General features: G+C 45.3%; 1 protein-coding gene across 1 annotated transcript in view; it reads left to right on the forward strand.

Moving 5' to 3' along the window:
- The first annotated feature begins 5581 nt into the window (after positions 1-5581).
- LOC124805017 (myrosinase 1-like) overlaps positions 5582-22674 on the forward strand; it is a 68317-nt gene continuing 51224 nt past the window's right edge. Inside the window, exons 1-2 of the mRNA XM_047265424.1 lie at positions 5582-5720; positions 10009-10139. Of these exons, the coding sequence (XP_047121380.1) occupies positions 5582-5720; positions 10009-10139 (270 nt within the window). The remainder of the gene's footprint in view (positions 5721-10008; positions 10140-22674) is intronic.

The following is a 22674-nucleotide window of genomic DNA, read 5'->3' on the forward strand; positions in this document are numbered from 1 at the left end:
ACTGACGTTATCGAGTTCCTGCGGGAGCGCTGCTGCGGCTGCTCGCTGCTCTGCCCGCTCTTCCTCTTGGCCGGTACGGCGCTCTGTTCCCTCTCGGCGCTCGGTAGTGCCTTCAGCTGTATGGTTTGTTAGAGAATGCCTCGCAGTTTTCTCGCAGCGCACTGAGCGAGAAGACTGAGGTTCAGTATCGCTGCCACTTTCTGACACGGATACGGTTATCAAGTCATCCGACTTTTCCTCTTTGCCGCTATTCCCTTTCCTTCTCCTTCGACGTCCTTTCTTCGTTTCTGCTGCAGTCTCTGCCGGTAGGGGTGGTTCGGGCAAACTGATCTGCACCTCTTCCTGCGCCTCACACGGCTGAGTTTCGGAGGAGGCCGCCGCATCGTCGGTATCCGGCGCTAACTGTCCCGGCGCGGATGGCGGCGCCGAAGTGCCGTCCGTCCTGCCGGGAATGCCTTTGTCACTGCTTTCCACCTGAACTGTCTTTGTTAAGATGTTCCGGCTGCAGAGGTTGTAGTACAGTCCCCGCGGCTACCTCACTCAATAATGGAACAAGCCTTTCACTCCCGTCTGCAAGACGTTCCGGTGGAAGCTGAACTGGACGTCGACGTACATCCGCAGATGTTCTGTCGAATGGCAGATCGAACAGGTAGGAGGTTGACTAATGTAAGTTACCTGGGAGCGACAGCCGCCAATGGCAACACACGAAGGTATATGCTTTTCCAAGTCTATAGTACACCTGTAACGCCACTGACCTCGTCCTGGGCCTTGTCCTGGCGCTGCTCGTCTGTTCGCCGCGTCGCAGACGGCCGGAGGACATCCGCACTCACGTGGCGTGCCTCACGGCTCTGGGTCTGCCGACACAGAAACCGTGGACTGGGTACCGGCTGTCGCCGGGCCGCCGCCGCCGCCCACGTCTCCCGAGGTCACTACCCTGACGGGTGTGATGGAGTCACTGCCGCCCACGGACAGCCCGATGGCGAACCCACCTACTGTGGACACCGCGGTTGTGGGTGGACCGTTGCCTCCTTCCGCACACTTCCCTCGTTTATGTGTGGAGCGCAGGGCACTGGCCGGGAGGCAGACCGGGGCCAGAGTCGACGGCCAGAGCAACCCCCGGTCCCATCACTAACGTCTCACCCACACCTTCTCCCCGTCCTCGTCGTAGTCACCGTGACACACAGTATTCGACGGCGGTGCGTCGCTTTCGAGTGAGGGGGGGGGGGGTGATGTCGCCTGAGAGATCGATCCACCGGATGCGATTATCTCGATAAAAGGAACAGAAGAACGGCTGTGCTGGCCAAGGAGTACACAGCCAGTCGCCGCTAGGCCATTTCATGTGCAGCAGGAGACTAGTGCAGTTGTGCCGGTCTACACTTCGTAGCCCTGCTCAGTGGTCAGCTAGCGCTTTTCCAACTTAGTCTTCAAATTCACCGGATTCGACATAAAATTACAGTTATAAAGAAAAGAGACCTAAGCAATGCTCGCACACGCTGCTCGGCTCCCCACCTCGACTGTCACCGCGCGCTGAGCACTGGCCGCCTGCCCGACCACGACTGATGGAGATTAAATTTAAAAAAAAGAAATAAAGGAAAAACACGCAGCAGCACAGTGCCAGGGCGCGCTGGTGCATATTATCCGCTGAGGAAGAGGCGCAAAGCGCGAACTGCCCATACAACAGGTTGAACGTATCGTCTCTCGCGGTGGTATGAGTTGCGGTCGACAAAGACACCGTCGATACCGCAGACTGCATCTCCTATCCCTAACGATTCCAAGCTATTTAGCAGAATGTCAAGATCAACAGTATCAAAAGCCTTGGACAAATCTAAGAACGAGCGTGTAAAACACTCGTCCTTCTCAAAAGCGTCAAGTATCACATTTGCAAATTTTAATATGATTAGTTCTGTAGTTCTACCATTTCAGAGCCGAAACTGTGCCAAATTTCGAGGAATGTATTTACACAGATAATTCGTTATCCTAACTTTCATACTCTAATTCTGGAAGCTGAACAAATGAATTAAAATTTGTGCCCCCGCCGAGACACGAACTCGGCTTCTCTGCCTCACTCGATAGAATTGCTGACCATTACACCACCCCAGCTCTATGGTCGTGAGGCTTGCACCAACTACTAACTTAATTCATTTCTTCAGCTTCCAGCATTATCGTAATAAATATGAGACTTAAATGTCTCAGGAAAAATCTAATTATTTGCACAAAAGAGAGCATATCAAAGGCAATAAATTGTAGCAATGAGAAAAAGAAGAGACGAAAACTATCATTGTATACGTTTCCTAAGAATACAAGAGGTATGAAAGAACAGACTACAGAATTGTCTATTTACGATTCGCGAGAAATTCATTTACTGAAGAATAACGTTTCTCTTTTAGAACAAGAAACAGATAATAAATAGCAGAAAACATATATTTGAGAAAGACGTCGTATATGTAGACAATGATCTTATGATCTGTATAATACGAATATTGCACTGGTAGCAGCAAGATTTTAGTTTAACCTCGTTCCGACACCTGTTATAGCTATCTTCATCAGAAAATCCACACAGTTATATGTAGTAACAGATGAACAGATTTACGAGCGAAACGCTCTCGTCATGCAAAATACTTCATAAAAGCTATTTTCTTGAAGTATTCTACACTCCTGGAAATGGAAAAAAGAACACATTGACACCGGTGTGTCAGACCCACCATACTTGCTCCGGACACTGCGAGAGGGCTGTACAAGCAATGATCACACGCACGGCACAGCGGACACACCAGGAACCGCGGTGTTGGCCGTCGAATGGCGCTAGCTGCGCCGCATTTGTGCACCGCCGCCGTCACTGTCAGCCAGTTTGCCGTGGCATACGGAGCTCCATCGCAGTCTTTAACACTGGTAGCATGCCGCGACAGCGTGGACGTGAACCGTATGTGCAGTAGACGGACTTTGAGCGAGGGTGTATAGTGGGCATGCGGGAGGCCGGGTGGACGTACCGCCGAATTGCTCAACACGTGGGGCGTGAGGTCTCCACAGTACATCGATGTTGTCGCCAGTGGTCGGCGGAAGGTGCACGTGCCCGTCGACCTGGGACCGGACCGCAGCGACGCACGGATGCACGCCAAGACCGTAGGATCCTACGCAGTGCCGTAGGCGACCGCACCGCCACATCCCAGCAAATTAGGGACACTGTTGCTCCTGGGGTATCGGGGAGTACCATTCGCAACCGTCTCCATGAAGCTAGGCTACGGTCCCGCACACCGTTAGGCCGTCTTCCGCTCACGCCCCAACATCGTGCAGCCCGCCTCCAGTGGTGTCGCCTGTCGACAGGCGTGAATGGAGGGACGAATGGAGACGTGTCGTCTTCAGCGATGAGAGTCGCTTCTGCCTTGGTGCCAATGATGGTCGTATACGTGTTTGGCGCCGTGCAGGTGAGCGCCACAATCAGGACTGCATACGACCGAGGCACACAGGGCCAACACCCGGCATCATGGTGTGGGGAGCGATCTCCTACACTGGCCGTACACCACTGGTGATCGTCGAGGGGACACTGAATAGTGCACGGTACATCCAAACCGTCATCGAACCCATCGTTCTACCATTCCTAGACCGGCAAGGGAACTTGCTGTTCCAACAGGACAATGCACGTCCGCATGTATCCCGTGCCACCCAACGTGCTCTAGAAGGTGTAAGTCAACTACCCTGGCCAGCAAGATCTCCGGATCTGTCCCCCATTGAGCATGTTTGGGACTGGATGAAGCGTCGTCTCACGCGGTCTGCACGTCCAGCACGAACGCTGGTCCAACTGAGGCGCCAGGTGGAAATGGCATGGCAAGCCGTTTCACAGGACTACATCCAGCATCTCTACGATCGTCTCCATGGGAGAATAGCAGCCTGCATTGCTGCGAAAGGTGGATATACACTGTACTAGTGCCGACATTGTGCATGCTCTGTTGCCTGTGTCTATGTGCCTGTGGTTCTGTCAGTGTGATCATGTGATGTATCTGACCCCAGGAATGTGTCAATAAAGTTTCCCCTTCCTGGGACAATGAATTCACGGTGTTCTTATTTCAATTTCCAGGAGTGTATATGACGGGAGCATTTTGCCGGAAAATATGTTCATTTGTTACTGCGTGTAATTTTTTGGATTTTCTGATGAAGGCGCCCATAGTAGGCGTCGAACTCAGGTGAAAGTAAAACCTTGCTGCAACCGGTTGGCAGTGTTATGCAAACGATATTGTTGTACGGCTGCTGTCTCACAGCCATGTTCAAAATTTCAAGCTTCTGTTTTTATCTGTCACACTTTTATTTGTTTTCTATACTTTTAAATGAAGAAAACAGCTATATTTTGTACAAAAAGCATCATACAGTCTTTTCTTTATAAGATTTTTTAAAAATGTTTTAAAGTTTCCATTCATAAATATTTTGTCTCAATTCATATTCTGTAAAACTCTTGGCTGAAGAACGGAATTTGTACCAGTTGCAGACCACCCTCCACCGTTATGATGCGAGGAGGATGAAATAAGAATAAGGGGAAAAAACCACCCCTCTGCCGATTAGAGGCTCTGATACGTACTCCAGTTTACAAAGCTGCTATTGTCTCAGTTCATCGTATTATTCATTTGTGCCTACAAGACTTGCAGGGAATAGCGCTGGCAAGCTGTGAGAATAAGTACGGCGACACGTGTGGCCTCAACAATGGCGTTGCTTGCCCTGTGTTTAGTGCAGCATGCAATGGCAGTCTGTCCGATGTATCGTTAGTTTGCTGTCGTAGTAAACGGTTGTACGGGTCGGCCGCGAGAAATAATTCGTCTCCGGATGATAAGAAAGTTTTCTTAAATAGTGCTTATTCACGCGAAATGGTCCAAGGTTTAATTAAATTGACAACCAGAAAGTTTAGTTAAGGACAGAGGAATGTAGGATACTGTGAATTAGTTTATAAAGGAGAAGTATGTTGCAACATACTCTCGTATGAGAAATTTAAATTCAGTTTACCGATCCACACTCATCCCGCTTTAGGACAAGGGGGAAAGAGACGGCGAACAATTAGTCTAACGGCACGGAGGTTATAAGTGCCTACGAATATAAGACAGAATTCGGCGATAATTGCTTATCTCTAGATGGCTCCGAAGATACTGATATATCGCGATACAAGAACACCTTGTGTTCGGCATCAGCAGTATCTTATGGAAAATCAATTAAACTGCCAACAGTCTGTTAGCAACCGTCGAACGCTACCTTATCAAAGCTCTCGTATAAAGGAAACGGCTAATAAGCATTATCTGATGAGTCATTAGCTCTTGAGCCATCAATACTTCTGAAACAGTAAGCAGGAAAGCGGTGCTCCATATAAACGACTTCCTGCCAATATACACCATCTCCACTGATAATACCCACTTCTCTCTTGTAACTGCGGCATATCTACGTACTTGTTTGTAGCTTATCTCGTTAATGACTTATCTATTATCATTGAATGTTTCATAAGAGTAAACATCATGTGGAGTATTATTGCGTAACATGTTTATTAAATTAAAACACAGGCGAGGTATATAACTGTTTCTACGTCTGACACGGTCACTGGTGTGGAACAATGTTGAGGCTGGTGGTCGCTCTCTCGGCCGTGTTGGCCACTGGTTCGGCACAGACCGCCACTAACAGATTCCCAGACGGTTTCATGTTGGGAGCCGCCACGGCTGCCTATCAGATAGAAGGCGCCTGGAACGAGGATGGTGAGTCAGCAGAAAACAGCAGAAGTAGTCACTGTATTCCAGATCTGCAGGAGATCTTAGGCTTAATATTTACGCCAGTAACGCTGCTCACGAGGAGAACATGGCAAGTGCCATAACCCGATTTCCCGGAAACTTCGCGCAGTGGAAGACGAGTCAAAATAAGCGAACACATGTAGCAGAGGCGTATCCATAAGTATTCTATCTTTACCGAGAAAACCGACGGTCAAAGTTTTCGAAGTACTTCGTATGCCTCTTAGTGAATAAACAGTTCATCTAAAGTGGTGGTACGGTGGCTATAGTTGCGGGCTGTCACTTTTGCGTCCCGTATTCGAAACCCTTGTATTATTTTTATTTTTCATATTTCTCCCCACGTCTGCAGAAATTACTACATGAATGTTTTCCAGTGTATACTGGAATAACTTTGTCGTTATTTGTCTGATAATGTTATATCTGGTGAACGAATTAATAAATGAAAGGAAAAACGTTTTTTGCCGGCCAGAGTGGCCGTGCGGTTCTCGGCGCTACAATCTGCAACCGAGCGACCGCTACGGTCGCAGGTTCGAATCCTGCCTCGGGCATGGATGTGTGTGATGTCCTTAGGTTAGTTAGGTTTAAGTAGTTCTAAGTTCTAGGCGACTGATGACCTCAGAAGTTAAGTCGCATAGTGCTCAGAGCCATTTAAAAAACTTTTTGAAATTGTTTTCGGTAAAATGCCTGTAGTGTATCTTGAATCATCCTCATGGCAAGCGTCAGTTTTCGGAAAAGTGATCCATTACGCGTGGCTCGTCGTGAAATTATTGCCAACGCTTGAAATCTTCAGTAATGATGTTGACGATGTTCTTTTCCCGAGATAGTTTCATAGGAAGAACTGTCACTGTGACACACCTGCCTAAGCGCGATGGTTGGGGTGTCTGGAATATCCATGTTTCAAATGTTTTCAGTATCATGTAAGGGAATGCATCAAATCTCCGTGGAGAATAAACATAACAATACAATAGAAGAATTAACGACTATTATAAGAATATGAGAATTTAAGATGACTGAAACCCCTGAAAATACCATATATACATATGTTGTATAAAAATGTATGATGCTTGTTGTGAATTTCAGTTGCAATTTTATAATTAATATAGCTCTCTCATATCACCTAACTTGATCAGAAAAATTCGTGTAGTAACCTCCTACAAAAACCGGATAGATAAATGAAAGTAAAATAAAGTAAAGTAAAATAAATGAAAATAATAACTCGATTTCGAACACGGGACGCAAAACGTGAGGAGGTGTATGGCTAGCCACTACGCCACCTATTGGGCTGAGCTAATCAAATGCCAAAAGGCATCTAAATTAAAACGAAAATTTCGACAGTTGTTTTCTCAGAAATGGTCGAATATCCAGGAATAACCTGAGACAAGTGTTCGCTTATTTGACCTCCTCTTCCAATGTGCAAAGTGTCCGGGAAATCGGGTTATGGCATTTGTCTGCTCTCCTCGTTAGTTTATTTTATGCTATGGTAACATGCATTGACGGGCCAAAACATTATGGCCACCTGCTTGGAAGCATGTTGGCCCACATACGGAACGCAATACAGTAGCGATTCTGCGTCTCATGGATTCGACAAGTCCGTAGTAGGTTCACAGAGGTAATTAGCACCATATCTATGGACAGATCACGGAAACCCGATAAATAACGGACAAGTGGTTTGTGGGCACTCCACTGGAGCCGGGTAGCGTCCCGGATGTATTCCACTGGGTTCACATCAGGAGAATTTTGTGGACGTGTCTTCAACGTGAGTTCGCTATCACGCTTCTCAAACCAATGTAACGCTGCTTTGGAGTTGTACAAGAACAGTTATCCTTCTGGAAGTTGGCGACACTGTTGGGGAAGACATCAAGTGTGTAGGGATGCAGGTGCTCCGCTGTAATGTTCACGTCCTCCGCAACTGCCACGACGGCTTCGATTAATTGAAGCGCAGGTGTATGTCCCCCATACCTTAATACCGCCCCCATAAGTCTGACCCCATGGCACTGAGCATGTTCTGAGTAGCTTTTTGCAGGCGGAATCAGCAACCTGGTGCATCAAGAAACCTGAATCACGTGACCAGATTCCACATTTCCATTGACCCATAGACAATGGAAATACATAGCGGACGTCTCTCGCAGAGCTACTTGTTCAACACTGTGCACTAAATGGTTTTCCCTGAAACACTTATTCTTGCACTAACATTGTACTCTGTCGTCAGACTTGCCGCAGATCGCCAACTAACCCGCTTTCTAGAGTCGACCTCCACGTCTAGGACACCCACAATCTTGTCCACTGGCGGTTTCACGGCCCTTACCACTTTCCATAGTACAGACGCACAGTAATAGACAGCAGTCAAATTTCAGCGTTTGCAAGATGCTCGTCACCAAGGGCCGGACTACAACAATCTGCGCTTTGTGAAAGTCGCTTACACAGTGTGTCCCAGAACCGTTAGGACTGTGGCTGTGAAAAATAAAAGTCACGGATTATGCTCACGATATTGCTGTATCTGAATAAACAAAAAAAGCTGAAATCGTATTAAAAGTATTTGAAACAGTCACAGTAGTCATTTTTTGGATCTGCATTTATAATCGAGACAGTGTAAGATGATCCATGGCAGCTAGTAGCACTGTGGGACAGACAATAGCCTTCTATAGAACTGCAGAAACACTGAGTCGTTTACAGAATCGCGTTACGTGACTGGTTGACGTAGGCGCGTGAAGCTGCAGAGCCCAGCCCGCTGCAACTGTCAGCTACTTTTTTACGCCGTCTCGACCATAGCGCTGCAGTACAGATTACTTAGATGTCGTCAGTTGCGCTGTAACGGTGTCCTTTCATTTCTAACTTCAATCTCGGGAAACAACCAGAAGTGAGCTCGGGCCAAATCCGGCGAATACGGCGGTCGGTTCAGGACTCCAATCCGTTGCTAGCCAAAACTAGTGCACGATCTTCGTTTTGTGGGCTGGTGCGTCGTTGTGGCGAGCGAGCAGGAATCTGCCTCTCGGTATTTGGATCGAATGCCACTAATTCTCGTCCACAAATGATCGAGGCCGCGGAAATATTACTCAGGATTAACGGTTAGCCCTTCTGGTGTATGGACCTTCTGAATGATTCCTTTGCTTTGATTTCGAAGGAAAGTCTTAGCGTTGTCATGACACAAATCTTCTGCAAATGCAGATTCTTTGGTTTCGGATTGTATGGGATTGACCACGCTGCACTCTGCCACTTTGTACGAGGTTCGTCGCCAGTTGCCATCCATTTAGTATCACTGTGTAACAGGGCTTTGCAGTGTTCGACGCTGCCACGTTTTTCAATGCCCGAAAGTGCATGCAGCCCTAACTGCGCAAATCCTCGATCAAAATTCCGCGCACAACAGTTTTCGATAGCGTTGACAGCTCATCGACGAGTGCAGATGCAATTATTTCGGCAATTGTTTTGGACATTTTCGTTCGTGCGACTTGTTCGCGGCTTCGATACTCGTGGCGCGTCCTTGATGACCTCCTTACCGTCACGATTTAGAGCACATCACCGAAAAACATTTGAGCGACTTAAAAAATCACTACCATAAACACACTTCATCATATCAGACGTTCCACTGGCTGATTTGTCTAAGTAAATACCCCACACGGGGTAGCCGCGCGGTCAAGGGCGCCTTGTCACGGTCCGCGCGGCTTCTCCCGTCGGAGGTTCGAGTCCTCCCTCGGGCATGGGCGTGTGTGTTGTCCTTAGCGTTAGTTTAAGTTGGATTAAGAAGTGTGTAAGCTTGAGGACCGATGACCTAAGCAGTTTCGACCCATAATATCTTACCACAAATTTACAAATTCTAGGTTAACACAAAACACGATGCTGCCTGGATGCTCCACCGCCGTTTTCCGACAAGTGTCAGACACGTACTGTTATATTCGCAGCCAGGCCTCCGGCTGCAGCATTGTTATTACTTTGGCCTTCTACACAGCTGTTATTGAAACTTCGAGGATGCCCAATTCGAAACGAGACGGCATTTCAGTTTGGAATTTCACACAGGCAGTTCTTGCGGACCTGGAACACACCGTGTACGTCAATCGGTTTTCAGATTTGCACTCTGTATCGTCTCCAGAACGATTCCCAACTGTCCTCTGCTCCGCTTACATACATGCCCCGCTGGATCACGTGTCCACAACGCCACCAAGTGGCGTTTAATCTATCGGTGGAAAGTGCTCATAATGATTTGGCTTATCAGTGCAGCTACTTTATGAATTTGTCCAGAAGTACAATTTTTATGTGTTTGTAGGTAAAGGAGAAAGCATCCAGGACCATTTTTACCATAACTATCCTCTACTCGGCCTAAACAGCACAGGGGACGTCGCTTGCGATTCTTACCACAAGTATAAGGAAGACGTGCAGATGCTGAAGGGTATAAACGTGAGTATTATGTAGGAGTATGTAATCGAAATATGCAATTTGCAAGTCTCGCTAATATTAGTGATCGCAAGGTGATATTCGCTTTCAGTATACTTTTATTTCCTTTCTGAATACGATATCATGGATTTCACTCTCTGATAACTAAATGACTTACTTGTCACATAGTAGCTGGTGAATATGAACAACTTTATACATATCGTAAGTAAAACATATCATCGAAATAGACTGAAACATTCTCATCAAAGTGAACCAAAGCTCTGACCCACAATCATGTTAAACTTGTCTATTAGAGGGGCTCCAGACCTAATTCCGAAAGATTCTGATCATAAACGTATAATAGTTGCGAAATTTAAAACATTCCCGCCGTATAGATCGTTCCGTGTGGTTTCGAGCGAACTGCCTGTTGTCTGTAACTACCTGCTGCGATATTTCGGAGCATAGTTTTCTGGTCATCTTCAGGTATATACCGCGAAAAAGTACAGAGTTCCCTTGTTTAAAGCACTGTCAACGCATGCGTGGTGTGCCAAGTTGTCACTGCGCATGCGTTATTTTAGCCCTGTGCTGCTGCTACATGCCAGAGCGCTACTCCATGGCGTCAGCTTATAACCACCCACTACACTTCCGGCTGAGGATTTAAATGGAGCGTGTGCCGAAAGTTCCCTGTTGCTAAATGAAGTCCGTGAACTGTATGTGCAGTTATTACCCAGTCGCTAATGCTCTGTACTTGCAGCAATGGCGACAAGAACTAAAAACTCAGTTAAGATTAAAAGAATATAAAATTTGGATGCATGGAATTACAGTAGACAGTTAAATTTCGAAAATGTTACGAGTTTAGTCAATGAATTAAAGAAATTCAACGGTCTCTTTTTTAAACAGTTACGTAAATGCAAAATTTCTGTGACGTCACACACTGTAATGCTTACTGTCTTTAATTTTACTCAAAACGTTATTTATGTCTACTCATTACTGAATGCTAGCATTCACTTAAAATTAATCGTAACGATATAGCATCATTCCTATGAGTTACAGCTAAGTAATTTGTAAAGTCAAACTTTCGATTGCAAAAGGACGACAAAGCTCATAATATGATTTCACTGACTCACTGGTTTCTTGTAATTTCAGCTTTTAATACTATTCATTAATATTTTCTGCTAAACACTTTGTGCAGATATTACTGTTATTAGCTCAAGTCATTAACGCACATTTCTAGTTGCAGTCGCGTAAAAATGAAAAAACAAAAAAAAATTCTGCACAGAACTTCCTCATTCCTTACCTTGTCACTACACTTAATTTTCAACATTTCTTCAACAATGCTTCGATTCTCTTCCAGTTTTCCCACAGTCCTTGTTTCACTACCATACAATGCTATATTCCAGACGTTCATTCGCAGAAATTTCTTCCTCAAATTGAGGCCGATATTTGATATTAGTAGACTCTTCTTGGCCAGGAATGCCCTTTTTGCCATTGCTAGTCTGCTTTTTGATGTCCTTGATCCGTCCGTCACTCGTTATTTTACTGCCTAAGCAGCAGAATTCCTTAACTTCATCTGTTTCGTGAACATCGATTCTGATTTTAAGTTTGTCGCTGTTCTCATTTCTACTACTTCTCAATACCTTTGTCTTTCTTTGATTTACTCTCAATCCATACCATGTACTCATTAGACTGTTCATTCAGTTGAGCAGATCATGTAATTCTTACTCACTTTCACTCAGGATAACAATGTCATCAGCGAATCTTATCATTGATATCATTTCACCTCGAATTTTAATTCCACTACTGAACCTTACTTTTATTTCTGTCATTACTTCCTCGATACACAGATCGAACAGTAGGCGCGAAAGACTACATCCCTCTCTTACACCCTTTTTAATACGAGCACTTCGTTCCTGGTCGTCCACTTTTATTATTCCTTCTTGTCTGTTATACATATTGTGTATGACCCGTCTCTCCCTGTAGCTTGCCCCTACTTTTTTCAAAATTTTGAACACCTTGCACCATTTTACATTGTCGAACGCTTTGTCCGGATCGACAAATCCTATGAACGTGTCTTGATTTTCCTTTAGCCTTGCTTCCATTATTAACCGCAACGTCAGAATTGCCTCTCTCGCGCTTTTACCTTTCCTAAAGCCTAACTGATCGTCATCAAGCTCATCCTCAAATTTCTTTTTCCATTCTTCTGTATATTATTCTCGTCAGCAACTTGAATGCATGAGCTGTTAAGCTGATTGTGCGATATTTCTCGCACTTGTCAGCTCTTGCCGTCATCGGAATTGTGTGGATGATGTTTTTTCCGAAGGTCATATCGTATGTCACCAGTTATACATTCTACACACCAACGCGAATAGCCGTTTTGTTGCAACTCCCCCTAACGATTTTAGACATTCTGATGGAAAGTTATCTATCCCTTCTCCTTTATTTGCTCACCAAAGCTCTTCTAAATTCTGGTTCTAATACAGGGTACCCTGTCTCTTCTATCACGCCAGTCAAATCTTCCCCCTCATAGAGGGGTTCAGTATATTCTTTCCACCTATCCGCTCCATTGTCTGTATTTACCAGTGGAATTCCCGTTGCACTATTTATGTTATCACCCTTACTTTTAATGTCACTGAAGGTTGTTTTGACTTTCCTGTATGCTGAGTCAGGCCTAGCGACAATCATTTCTTCTTCGATGTCTTCACATTTTTCATGCAGCCATTTGGCTTAGCTTCTGTGCACTTCCTATTTATTTCATTCCTCAGTGACTTGTATTTCTGTATTCCTGAGTCTCCCGTAACATTTTCTTACTTCCTCCTTTCATCCATCAATTGAATTATTTCTTCTGTAACTCATGGTTTCTTTGCAGTTACCTACTTTGTGCCTATGTTTTCCTTCCCAACTTCTCTTTCCGCCCTTTTTAGGGATGTCCATTCATCTTCAGCTGTACTGCTTAGCTATTCCTTATTGCTCTATCTGTAGGCTTAGAGAACTTCAAACGTGTCTCGTCATTCCTTAGTACTTCTGTATCCCACTTCTTTGCGTGTTGATTCTTCCTGGCTAATGTGTTAAACTTCAGCCTATTATTCGTCAGTACTGTGTTGTGATTTGAGTCTATATATGCTCCTTGGTACGCCTTACAATCTGATTTCGGAATCTCTGTCTAACCATGATGTAATCTAATTGAAATCTTCCCGTATCAAGCATTCCTTTTCAAGTATACCTCCTCCTTTTGTGATTCCTGAAAAGAGTATTCGCTATTACTGTTGTGGACTCGCAAGACAGCCAATCCACAGTGACGGATAGCCGAAAGGCACGCGTTTAAGCTCACGCAGACTGGCGTGAGGTCTGGAACAGTTAAAGGATTTGAGTCTAGCAAATAAAGTACGTAGCTGTTGGAATACTTAACTTTAATCCATAATTGGTGAACATCGGTCTGACGGTACATGCATCACAAAAACAGCAAAAGATAATGGCGCCTTGCTAGGTCGTAGCAAATGACGTAGCTGAAGGCTATGCTAACTATAGTCTCGGCAAATGAGAGCGTAATTTGTCAGTGAACCCTCGCTAGCAAAGTCGGCTGTACAACTGGGGCGAGTGCTAGGAAGTCTCTCTAGACCTGCCGTGTGGCGGCGCTCGGTCTGCAATCACTGACAGTGGCGACACGCGGGTCCGACGTATACTAACGGGCCGCGGCCGATTTAAAGGCTACCACCTAGCAAGTGTGGTGTCTAGCGGTGACACCACAATTATTAGCTGAAGTTTATTACAAAAGTCAATTAATCTTTCTCCTCTCTCATTCCTTGTGCCAAGCCGACATTCGCCTGTAACTTTTTCTTCTACTCCTTCCCCTAGAACTGCATTTCAGTACACCATGACTATTAGATTTTCATATGCTTTTGAATATTGTATTATACTTGTAATATCCTCATATACTTTCTATATCTCTTCATCTTCAGCTTGCGACGTCGGCACGTATACGTGAACTATCGTTGTCGGTGTTGGTTTCCTGTCGATTCTGATAAAAACAACCGTATCACTGAACTGTTCACAGTAACACACTCTCTGCCCTGTCTTCCTATACGTAACGAGTCCTACTCCCGTTATCCCATTTTTTGCTGCCGTTTATATTACCCGTACTGACTGACCTGACCAGATATCCTTCTTTCCACTTCACTTCACTGACCCCTACTATATGTACATTGAGCCTTTGCATTTCCCTTTTCATATTTTCTAGTTTCCGTACCACGTTCAAGCTCCTGCCATTCCACGTCCCGACTCGTAGAACGTTATCCTTCCGTTGATTATCCAATCTTTTTCTCATGGTAACCTCCTCCTTGGAAATCCTCTCCCTTTTGCTAAAGGAGAGATCATCATGACACTTTTTCAGTTACAGGCCATACACATGTCCAGTGGATACACGTTACGTGTCTTTAATGCAATGGTTTACATTGCCTTCTGCATCCTCATGGCGTTGATCTTTGTTGATTCTTCCGCGTTCAGGGTCAGTTTCCCACCCCTAGGACAAGAGAATGCCGTGAATCTCTGTCTGATCCTGCGCCCTCTTTGGCAAGTCCTTTAGCAGAATGAGGGTGACTTCTTGTGTCGGAAGTCACTATGCTACGCTAATCCTTCACCTGCATATACCTACTGTATTCCGCTCTGTCAAGGAACTGTACTTTTTTTTAATCTCGTTGACCCTACAGCGTTTATCCTTTAATAAACAATACAATGCCGGGTTAAATAATATAACTCAGAGCGTATTTCATACCTTTATTTTACAACAGTTATCAGATCTCATGGAGGTAGTTCAGCAAAAAAGTTCGTTGAAGTTTGTCCGCTCGCTGTTAGTGCCCATTTGCACTTTTCTTAAAACGCGCAAGAAAGCATCAGAAAAAGCTGTGTGTGTGTGTGTGTGTGTGTGTGTGTGTGTGTGTGTGTGTGTGTGTGTGTGTGTGTGTCTACACTCGTCTCACAGACAGCCGTCAGTACAGAACGCCTGCAGAGGAAGCTCTCATCGCCTCGAGTCTTAGCAGGAAGTCAGCAGTTCTTTATTTCTCCGCTGCTCCTTCACTTCACGCCGTGGCACTGAGCAGCACGAGTAGAAGAAGACGTTCATTACGGGTGAGCATACGGGGTTAAAGTGGAGGCCTTCAATTTCTTCGAACTGTTACGATGAAAATACGGAATTTCATTAAATGTAAATATTCGATTGCGTGTCTCTAGAAACATTGTCTTAGCTGCGTATTAGACATGCTATTCCTGTCTACCGAGGACCTGTGCTTCAAACTCTGTCAAATAACCACGTTTTTGGTACGTAAAGATCCTCACTGCCAGCACCATTTTTCTTTGAGGCGTCTGCAGCTTGAACCTGTGACCTTTAAATTCTATTTTAGTTTTAATTTCCTGCACTGTTGTCTGATATCTACACTATTTGAACATAGAGCATACTCAGATTAATGCTGTATCAGGTTTGCTTTTGTTGTGATAATCTTTTCTCCTGATGTCAAAAACAGACAGCTTCAGTTAGTAATGTCCAATTAAATCACTCTCGTGTCCTTTGCACTATCTTGCCATATTCTGCTGTCATTCTTGTCGAAACCACTTTGTCAGATCGCCGCGGTGACTTTGAATGCACAGATGCGGACATCGTCACTGCCTGAAAGCGCACATGTGAGTGAACGCTTCGATTTGTATCGGCAACATTCGTAGAATATCGCGCACGGGTACGAATAATTAAATGCACTGCAGCAGTCACCCCCCCGGGACGAGATTTTTTGGTGGTCGCGTAAGCTGAGCAGAAGAGGTGATGAGTGAAGCTACTAGCGCAGGGGGCCGAGCACACCAGCCGCTGCTGGTGGTTTAGGGGGAGGGGACCAAACAGCTAAGGTCGTCGGTCCCATCGCGTAAGGGAAGGATGGGGGAGGAAGTCGGCCGTGCCCTTTGAAAAGAACCATCCCGGCACTTGCCTGAAGCGATTTAGGGAAATCACGGAAAGCCTAAATCGGGACGGCTGGACGCGCGTTTGAACCGTCGTCCTCCCGAATGCGAGTCCACAGATCACTCGGTGTGGGTGGCTGACGTAGGCCCTAGGGGGTCAGTGAAACAGCGCTGTCGGGCATCATATTGGGATTAATTTTGATTGTCTTCTCCAGCGCAGCGGCAGGTGTGCTGATTCGCACACTCGAGTGTGAGAAGGAATGCGTCGTCAGCCGCGTCCGTTGTGCAGGTCAGGACCCAGCAGCGCGTCGTGCGGGTGGCGCAGACAGACACCTGCAGGCGCCAGCGGGCCACAGCTCACTGACAGCTGGTGCGGCCCGCGCCGTCACTCCAGTGAGGGACGTGCATTTCAGCGGGTGCCGACAGCGTACCGTGACGGTGGGTGCCGTGGAAGCGGGTGTTCAGGACCCAAACCAGCAGCACAGCGTACTGCCAGAGAGGCGGTGCTGCCAGGTAGGCGGTGCCAAGGTGTCGCCTGAGAGATTCTAGGCGGTTTTTAATGGTCACTCAGTGCAGCCCTTCACCAGTGGCAGCCACAGACTCGTCCACATCTTCTTGAATCACGGCGGCGACAAAGCAGCAGTGGCAGCTTGCAGCGGCTGGCTGTGGCCTCTGAGGCGAAGTGTTCTCTTGCCAACGGGCACCACATCACGATTCGCCAGTGAAGTAATCCTGTATCTATCGAAACTGTCATTCCGTCGGAATCAGGGAGCAGACGGGATTACCAGTCACTGAGACTAAGGCTTCAGAATCGGTGGTAGGGTAAGACTGGGAGAGTGGATCACTTGCTTCAATGTGGGACAGATGGAGAACAGTTAAATTTAGCTTCAAGGCATGTTGAATAATCCTACTGAACATTGCCGCAGTCTCAGGTTATGCTTATTTGTCGGAAGATTCGTTTCTGCATGGTGCAGGGAATGGCAATTGAATCTCAATGTAGACAAGTGTAATGTGCTGCGAATACATAGAAAGAAAGATCCCTTATCATTTAGCTACAATATAGCAGGTCAGCAACTGCAAGCAGTTAATTCCATAAATTATCTGGGAGTAGGCATTAGGAATGATTTAAAATGGAATGATCATATAAAGTTGATCGTCGGTAAAGCAGATGCCACACTGAGATTCATTGTAAGAATCCTATGGAAATGCAATCTGAAAACAAAGGAAGTAGGTTACAGTACACTTGTTCGCCCACTGCTTGAATACTGCTCACGGGTGTGGGATCCGTACCAAATAGGGTTGATAGAAGAGATAGAGAAGATCCGACTGACAGCAGCGCGCTTCGTTACAGGATCATTTAGTAATCGCGAAAGCGTTACGGAGATGACAGATAAACTCCAGTGGAAGACTCTGCAGGAGAGACGCTCAGTAGCTCGGTACGGGCTTTTATTGAAGTTTCGAGAGCATACCTTCACCGAGGAGTCAAGCAGTATATTGCTCCCTCCTACGTATATTTCGAGGAGAGACCATGAGGATAAAATCAGAGAGATTAGAGCCCACACAGAGGCATACCGACAATTCTTTTTTCCACGAACAATACGAGATTGGAATAGAAGGGAGAACCGAAGAGGTACTCAAGGTATCCTCCGCCACACACCGTCAGGTGGCTAGCGGGGTATGGATGTAGATGTCACCAAAATGAAGAGCAGAACCTCACGCAGAGGGCAACTGATCCCAAGCGCGTCAAAAGAGCAGAGTCATCTGAAAAAGTCAAATTCCTACATAACTTCGGACTCCACCACTTCTAAATCTATAAGATTAACACCTAAAAACTACTACCCCTAAGCTAACACTGACCAAACTTATGAGAGAAGTACTATTCCGTCTATTGATAAAATCACGACTTTAAAGAGGAAGGCAGCAGCTGTATTCAGAGTGTTAAACTCTGCTCAAAATATTTAAACTGTAGAGAAAAAGGAGAATAACAAAATGGAGGAAACAGAAAAAGAACAAAACGATCACTAAATGGAAATACTAGTGAACAAAAAAAAAGACTGAAGAAGCTAAAAAACAAAAGTGCTGCAAGTTACTCACCATGTTCATCAGATGCATGCATTGTAGAAAATTACAAAAATAACGTTGATGCGTGGGGTGAAATGAATGTGCTGGGTGTGGTGAAATCCATTACACGAAAGTAATAGTAATGACGACTGGATTCAGTGTGCTTCCTGGTCAGGTTGCTCTGGTCAGGTTGCTCACGTGAATGCTGCTCGACATTTGCTAATTAATGCAACTGCCGTGGCTAGAGAAAGACAGGCTAATGTTCGAGCAGAACCAACACCTCATTACAAAAGTCTATGTTCAATCAAGTTTTATAACAAACTGATAACATTGTTTTAAAGTGACACATTTAATATTATAATTCTATATTCATTACCACGCACTACACATAAAAATTTGTTATTTTAATTGATTCTTTTATTCATGCACACCTATTATTATATCGTCCATCTCTCTCAGTACTTTGGTCCGTCTCGCCCACACATCTATGGATGAGATGGACCTCTCATGTAGATGTTCATTTTATCATATCTTATTTTGGCAGTGTCTCAGTAACGTGGTATATTGTACATAAGTTTATATGACACACGGTACGAACACACTGCCAGAATTCAAAAAAAAGTTTTAAAAAAGAAACAAATTTTATGGTGAAGAAGAAAAGCAGCTGAGCTCGGAGCTTACATGTTATGTTTCCGTAGTGGAAGGTTCGCGGACTGACGCATTATCAGCTTCCACACAGTGCCGTTTGTGTTTCTTGATTACGGCTCGGCTTCATGTGGCAATGTGTTACGAGCGGCGCCCTGCCTCCTGCAACATGGCACACTCTTTGCGTGTCTCAGACACATAGTACGAGCCGGATCTGATTCTCTGCCGTTCCGCCAACTAATAACTTCAAAAATTTATGTGCGCACTCGGGAATTGAATTTGCTATGCAACTCTGTGTACGGTGTATTTGGTCAGGAGATCCCATCTGGGGAGTTAGCCACCTCGTGCCAGCTTTTTTTCTTTTTTTCTTTTTTTACTTGCGAGTTGATGAGGATGGAGTGGTGATTCAGGCAACGTACACGCCCCGTACCGAGAGGAGAAAATGGACGAATCGGCCGGTATTCGTACCCTCGCCTTCGTTATAAAAGTCACCAAAGCTAACGATACGGAACAGACTTGCCTTTGGTTCCATGTAACATGAAGCCAGAAGGTGAGGGTAGCGAGTTTAGGCAATTTACGCAACTCTAGATGTTTTGTTCTCTTTGCCGTTTTTATGTCGTCTCGCTGTCTCTGTAGAGCTGTACCGTGGGAAGCAAGGAGACGGTGTTTGTTGGTGGCCGGTTTCCTCGTTGTGTAACACAAACTGCACGCAATTAATAACTGTGTTCTATATTCATAAAGAAAGAGCTACTTAAACCAAGTTTCCATGTTCTGTGGAACAAGCTCTCTTCTGTATAGTCCATACAGCCTCAATGCTGTCGAAGTCTGCTATGGTCACTATAAAGTTACTATGTGCTGCCTGTCTCTGTTCCAGAGGCTAAGTCTGCGGCTCCATCTTGGTGACACGCTGCAACTCCACAGCGCACAGACTCGAACTAACTGCAACAGGCTCGAACTGACTGACTAACTGGCTAAAGCTCGAACCAGCTGCCCAACTAACTGACCCTTTGATCCGTGGCGGCGATCCTAAATACTGGCGGCTGAGAGGGCGTTGCCTCTGTCGATACTCTCGTAACCTTTATGCCGCACGGAGTGCTGGCGCCAGCGTACGCCAGCACACTGGAGACACTTGTAGACGAAAAGCATCTGTTGTTCGTCTTTTTCTTTTCACATTGGACACTTCAGGATTACGTTATTTCAACTGGGTTTTTCCTATTTCTTGAGCCTGGGCTTTAACTTTAGCACAGTATTCCCACATTTGCTTGCTATAGTGTTCCTTCCTCGCTTCAGTCCACGTTTTGCCAGTTTTTAGTTTTCGCTTGGAACCAAGGTGCTCCTGGAGTTTATGGATATCCTCAGTTTATCAAATGCAATCAACAGATATCAAATGCTTCACATCCTTAATGATGTGTGCCTATTCATCCTTCTTCCGTAGTAAAAATTGCAATAGCAATGGAGTGTTTCTTATACGATATGTGATGATGCGGCTAAATACTGCTCAGACAGGCTTGAAGTTATATGTTACAATATAAACTTTACAGATAATAGTTTCCAGTCGTATCTGGAATACATTTACATCTGTACTCCGCAAACCATCTTACGGGGTGTCCTCCGGTGTTATCCTCAATTCTTGAGATCTTTTTCAAAATCGGTGAACCAGACATGTTTGATTTTATTGTTGAGAAAGTGACGGAAAATCCGATTGATCAACCTTGTACCACTCATACCGATAATGTGGCTATAGAAAACTATGAATGGTGCCTGTGATCGTTTCTACGTGTGTATAGAGTTCATGTTTGTATAGTCTCCTGAATTCGCCATTTTCTTTGATCTGACCTAGGAACTACCTCAAGATTTGTCCTTCAAATTTCTCGATCAGAATTTTTTTTATCATAATTTGGCATTCTGTGCAGTAATGTTACACCTCGGCATTAACACTGTCCTTTTCTTGTAGACACTTTTAGTTAGTTGATGTGCTGTTTAAATTTTTACGATCCGTGATGCGAAGGCTTCTTTTTCAGAGTAGTTTCGCCAGACTCACTCTTCTACGCAACCGAACCTCTCCATCCCTTTACCGTTCCCTTCTTTTACCTCCAATATTCTGAGTAGTGACGTTATGGTCGTAACAAATTCAGTTTTCTCGAAGGAGATCTCAAGTCCCACCTATGCTGCCTGTGTATCCAGTCCATTGATTTACGCTACAGCTGTATATAACGAACCGCAGAAAACATTCAAGGTCATCTGCAAAGACCAAGTAGATCAACCTCAAATTTATGTTCCTCGGCCAACCCTGAGTCCATTTTTAACACATTTGTCACTCATTGTCTCCGGCCACGCGTGGATCTTTTCTTGAGTACACAGCTGAATAGAAAGGGCGAGACTCCGACTCCGGAACTGATCTCAAAAAGTTTTTGCGATCTCTTCCATGATCTTCTCTTTGGGGGTGGTTTCGGTAAGAGTCTGTCAGATGATAATCCGTGTCTTGTTATACAAGCCGAATCGTTTGAGGTTTTCGGTAGGAGTAGTTCGTTCAATTGAATCAAAATCCTTTTTGAAGTCTACGAAGGTAACCACGAATTTCTCAAAAGTTCATCGTGTGTTCAGCTCATGAACTGTTTTTCTGTCGTAGCCTGAAGCGCTTTTGAAAGAATCTTCTAGATTATCAAGAGAAGAGAGATGCCACGATATATGCTTACATCAGTTCAGTCTTCTTTCCAGTGAAGTGGGTGGACCAATGCGGAGAACTACTCAGACGTAAGTTCCTCAGTTTCTCAGATGGATTATCAAAGGTAGTTCTCTGCTTTCCTCCAAATTTCAGCAGTTATTGAGTCTTCACCTGATACTTTTGAGTTCTTTAGCTTCATTAATTTCTTTTTATGTAGGAGGTAACGAGTCAGAACGGTTGGGTTCGCTTTCTTCGAACTTGAAACTTGGTTTTGGAGCCTCGTAACTGTAGAAGCAATCGAAATTATGCGCCAGAATATGGTAATCATCTTTATTATTGCAGGCAACTTTAACATCGGGCCTCTGAGGTGTAGACCTGGTGAACTTGCAGAAGTTAAGAATTAACTCGCAGTTCCCATGCATGCATGTCGGACGGAACATTGCTTCGTATTATATACACTGAAGAGCCAAGGAAACTGGTACACCTGCCTGATATCGTGTAGGGCCGCCGCCAGCACGCAGAAGTGCCTCAACACGACGTGCCATGGACTCGACTAATGTCTGATGTAGCGCTGGAGGGAACTGACACCACGAACCCTGCAGGGTTTTCCATAAATCCATAAGAGGGGGTGCAGATCTCTTCTGAACAGCACTTTGCAAGGCATCCCAGATATGCTCAATAATCTTCATATCTGGGAAGTTTGGTGGCCAGTGAAAGTGTTTAAACTCAGAAGAGTGTTCCTGGAGCCACTATGTAGTAATTCTGGACGAGTGGGGTGTCGCATTGCCCTGCTGGAATTGCCCAAGTTTGTCAAAATCCACAATGGACATGAATGGATGCAGGTGATCAGACAGGATGCTTACGTACGTATCGAGATGAATCAGGGGTCCCATATCACTCCAACCGTACACGCCCAGCGCCATTACTGAGCATCCACCAGCTTGAACAGTCCCCTGCTGACATGTATTGATGAGATTGTCTCCATACCCGTAAACGTCTATTCGCTCGATACAATCTGAAACGAGATTCGTCCGAACAGGCAACATGTTTCCAGTCATCAACAGTCCAATGTCGGTGTTGACGGTCCCAGGCGAGGCGTAAGACTTTGAGTCTTGCGGTCATCAAGGGTACCAGAGTGGGCCTTCGGCTCCGAAAGCCCAAATTGATGATGTTTCGTTGGATGCTTCTTATGCTGACACTTGTTGATGGCCCAGCATTGAAATCTGTAGCTACTTTCAGAAAAATTGCACT

This window comes from Schistocerca piceifrons, chromosome 7, assembly GCF_021461385.2.
Source record: "Schistocerca piceifrons isolate TAMUIC-IGC-003096 chromosome 7, iqSchPice1.1, whole genome shotgun sequence".
In the NCBI taxonomy this organism is placed as follows: Eukaryota; Metazoa; Arthropoda; class Insecta; order Orthoptera; family Acrididae; genus Schistocerca; species Schistocerca piceifrons.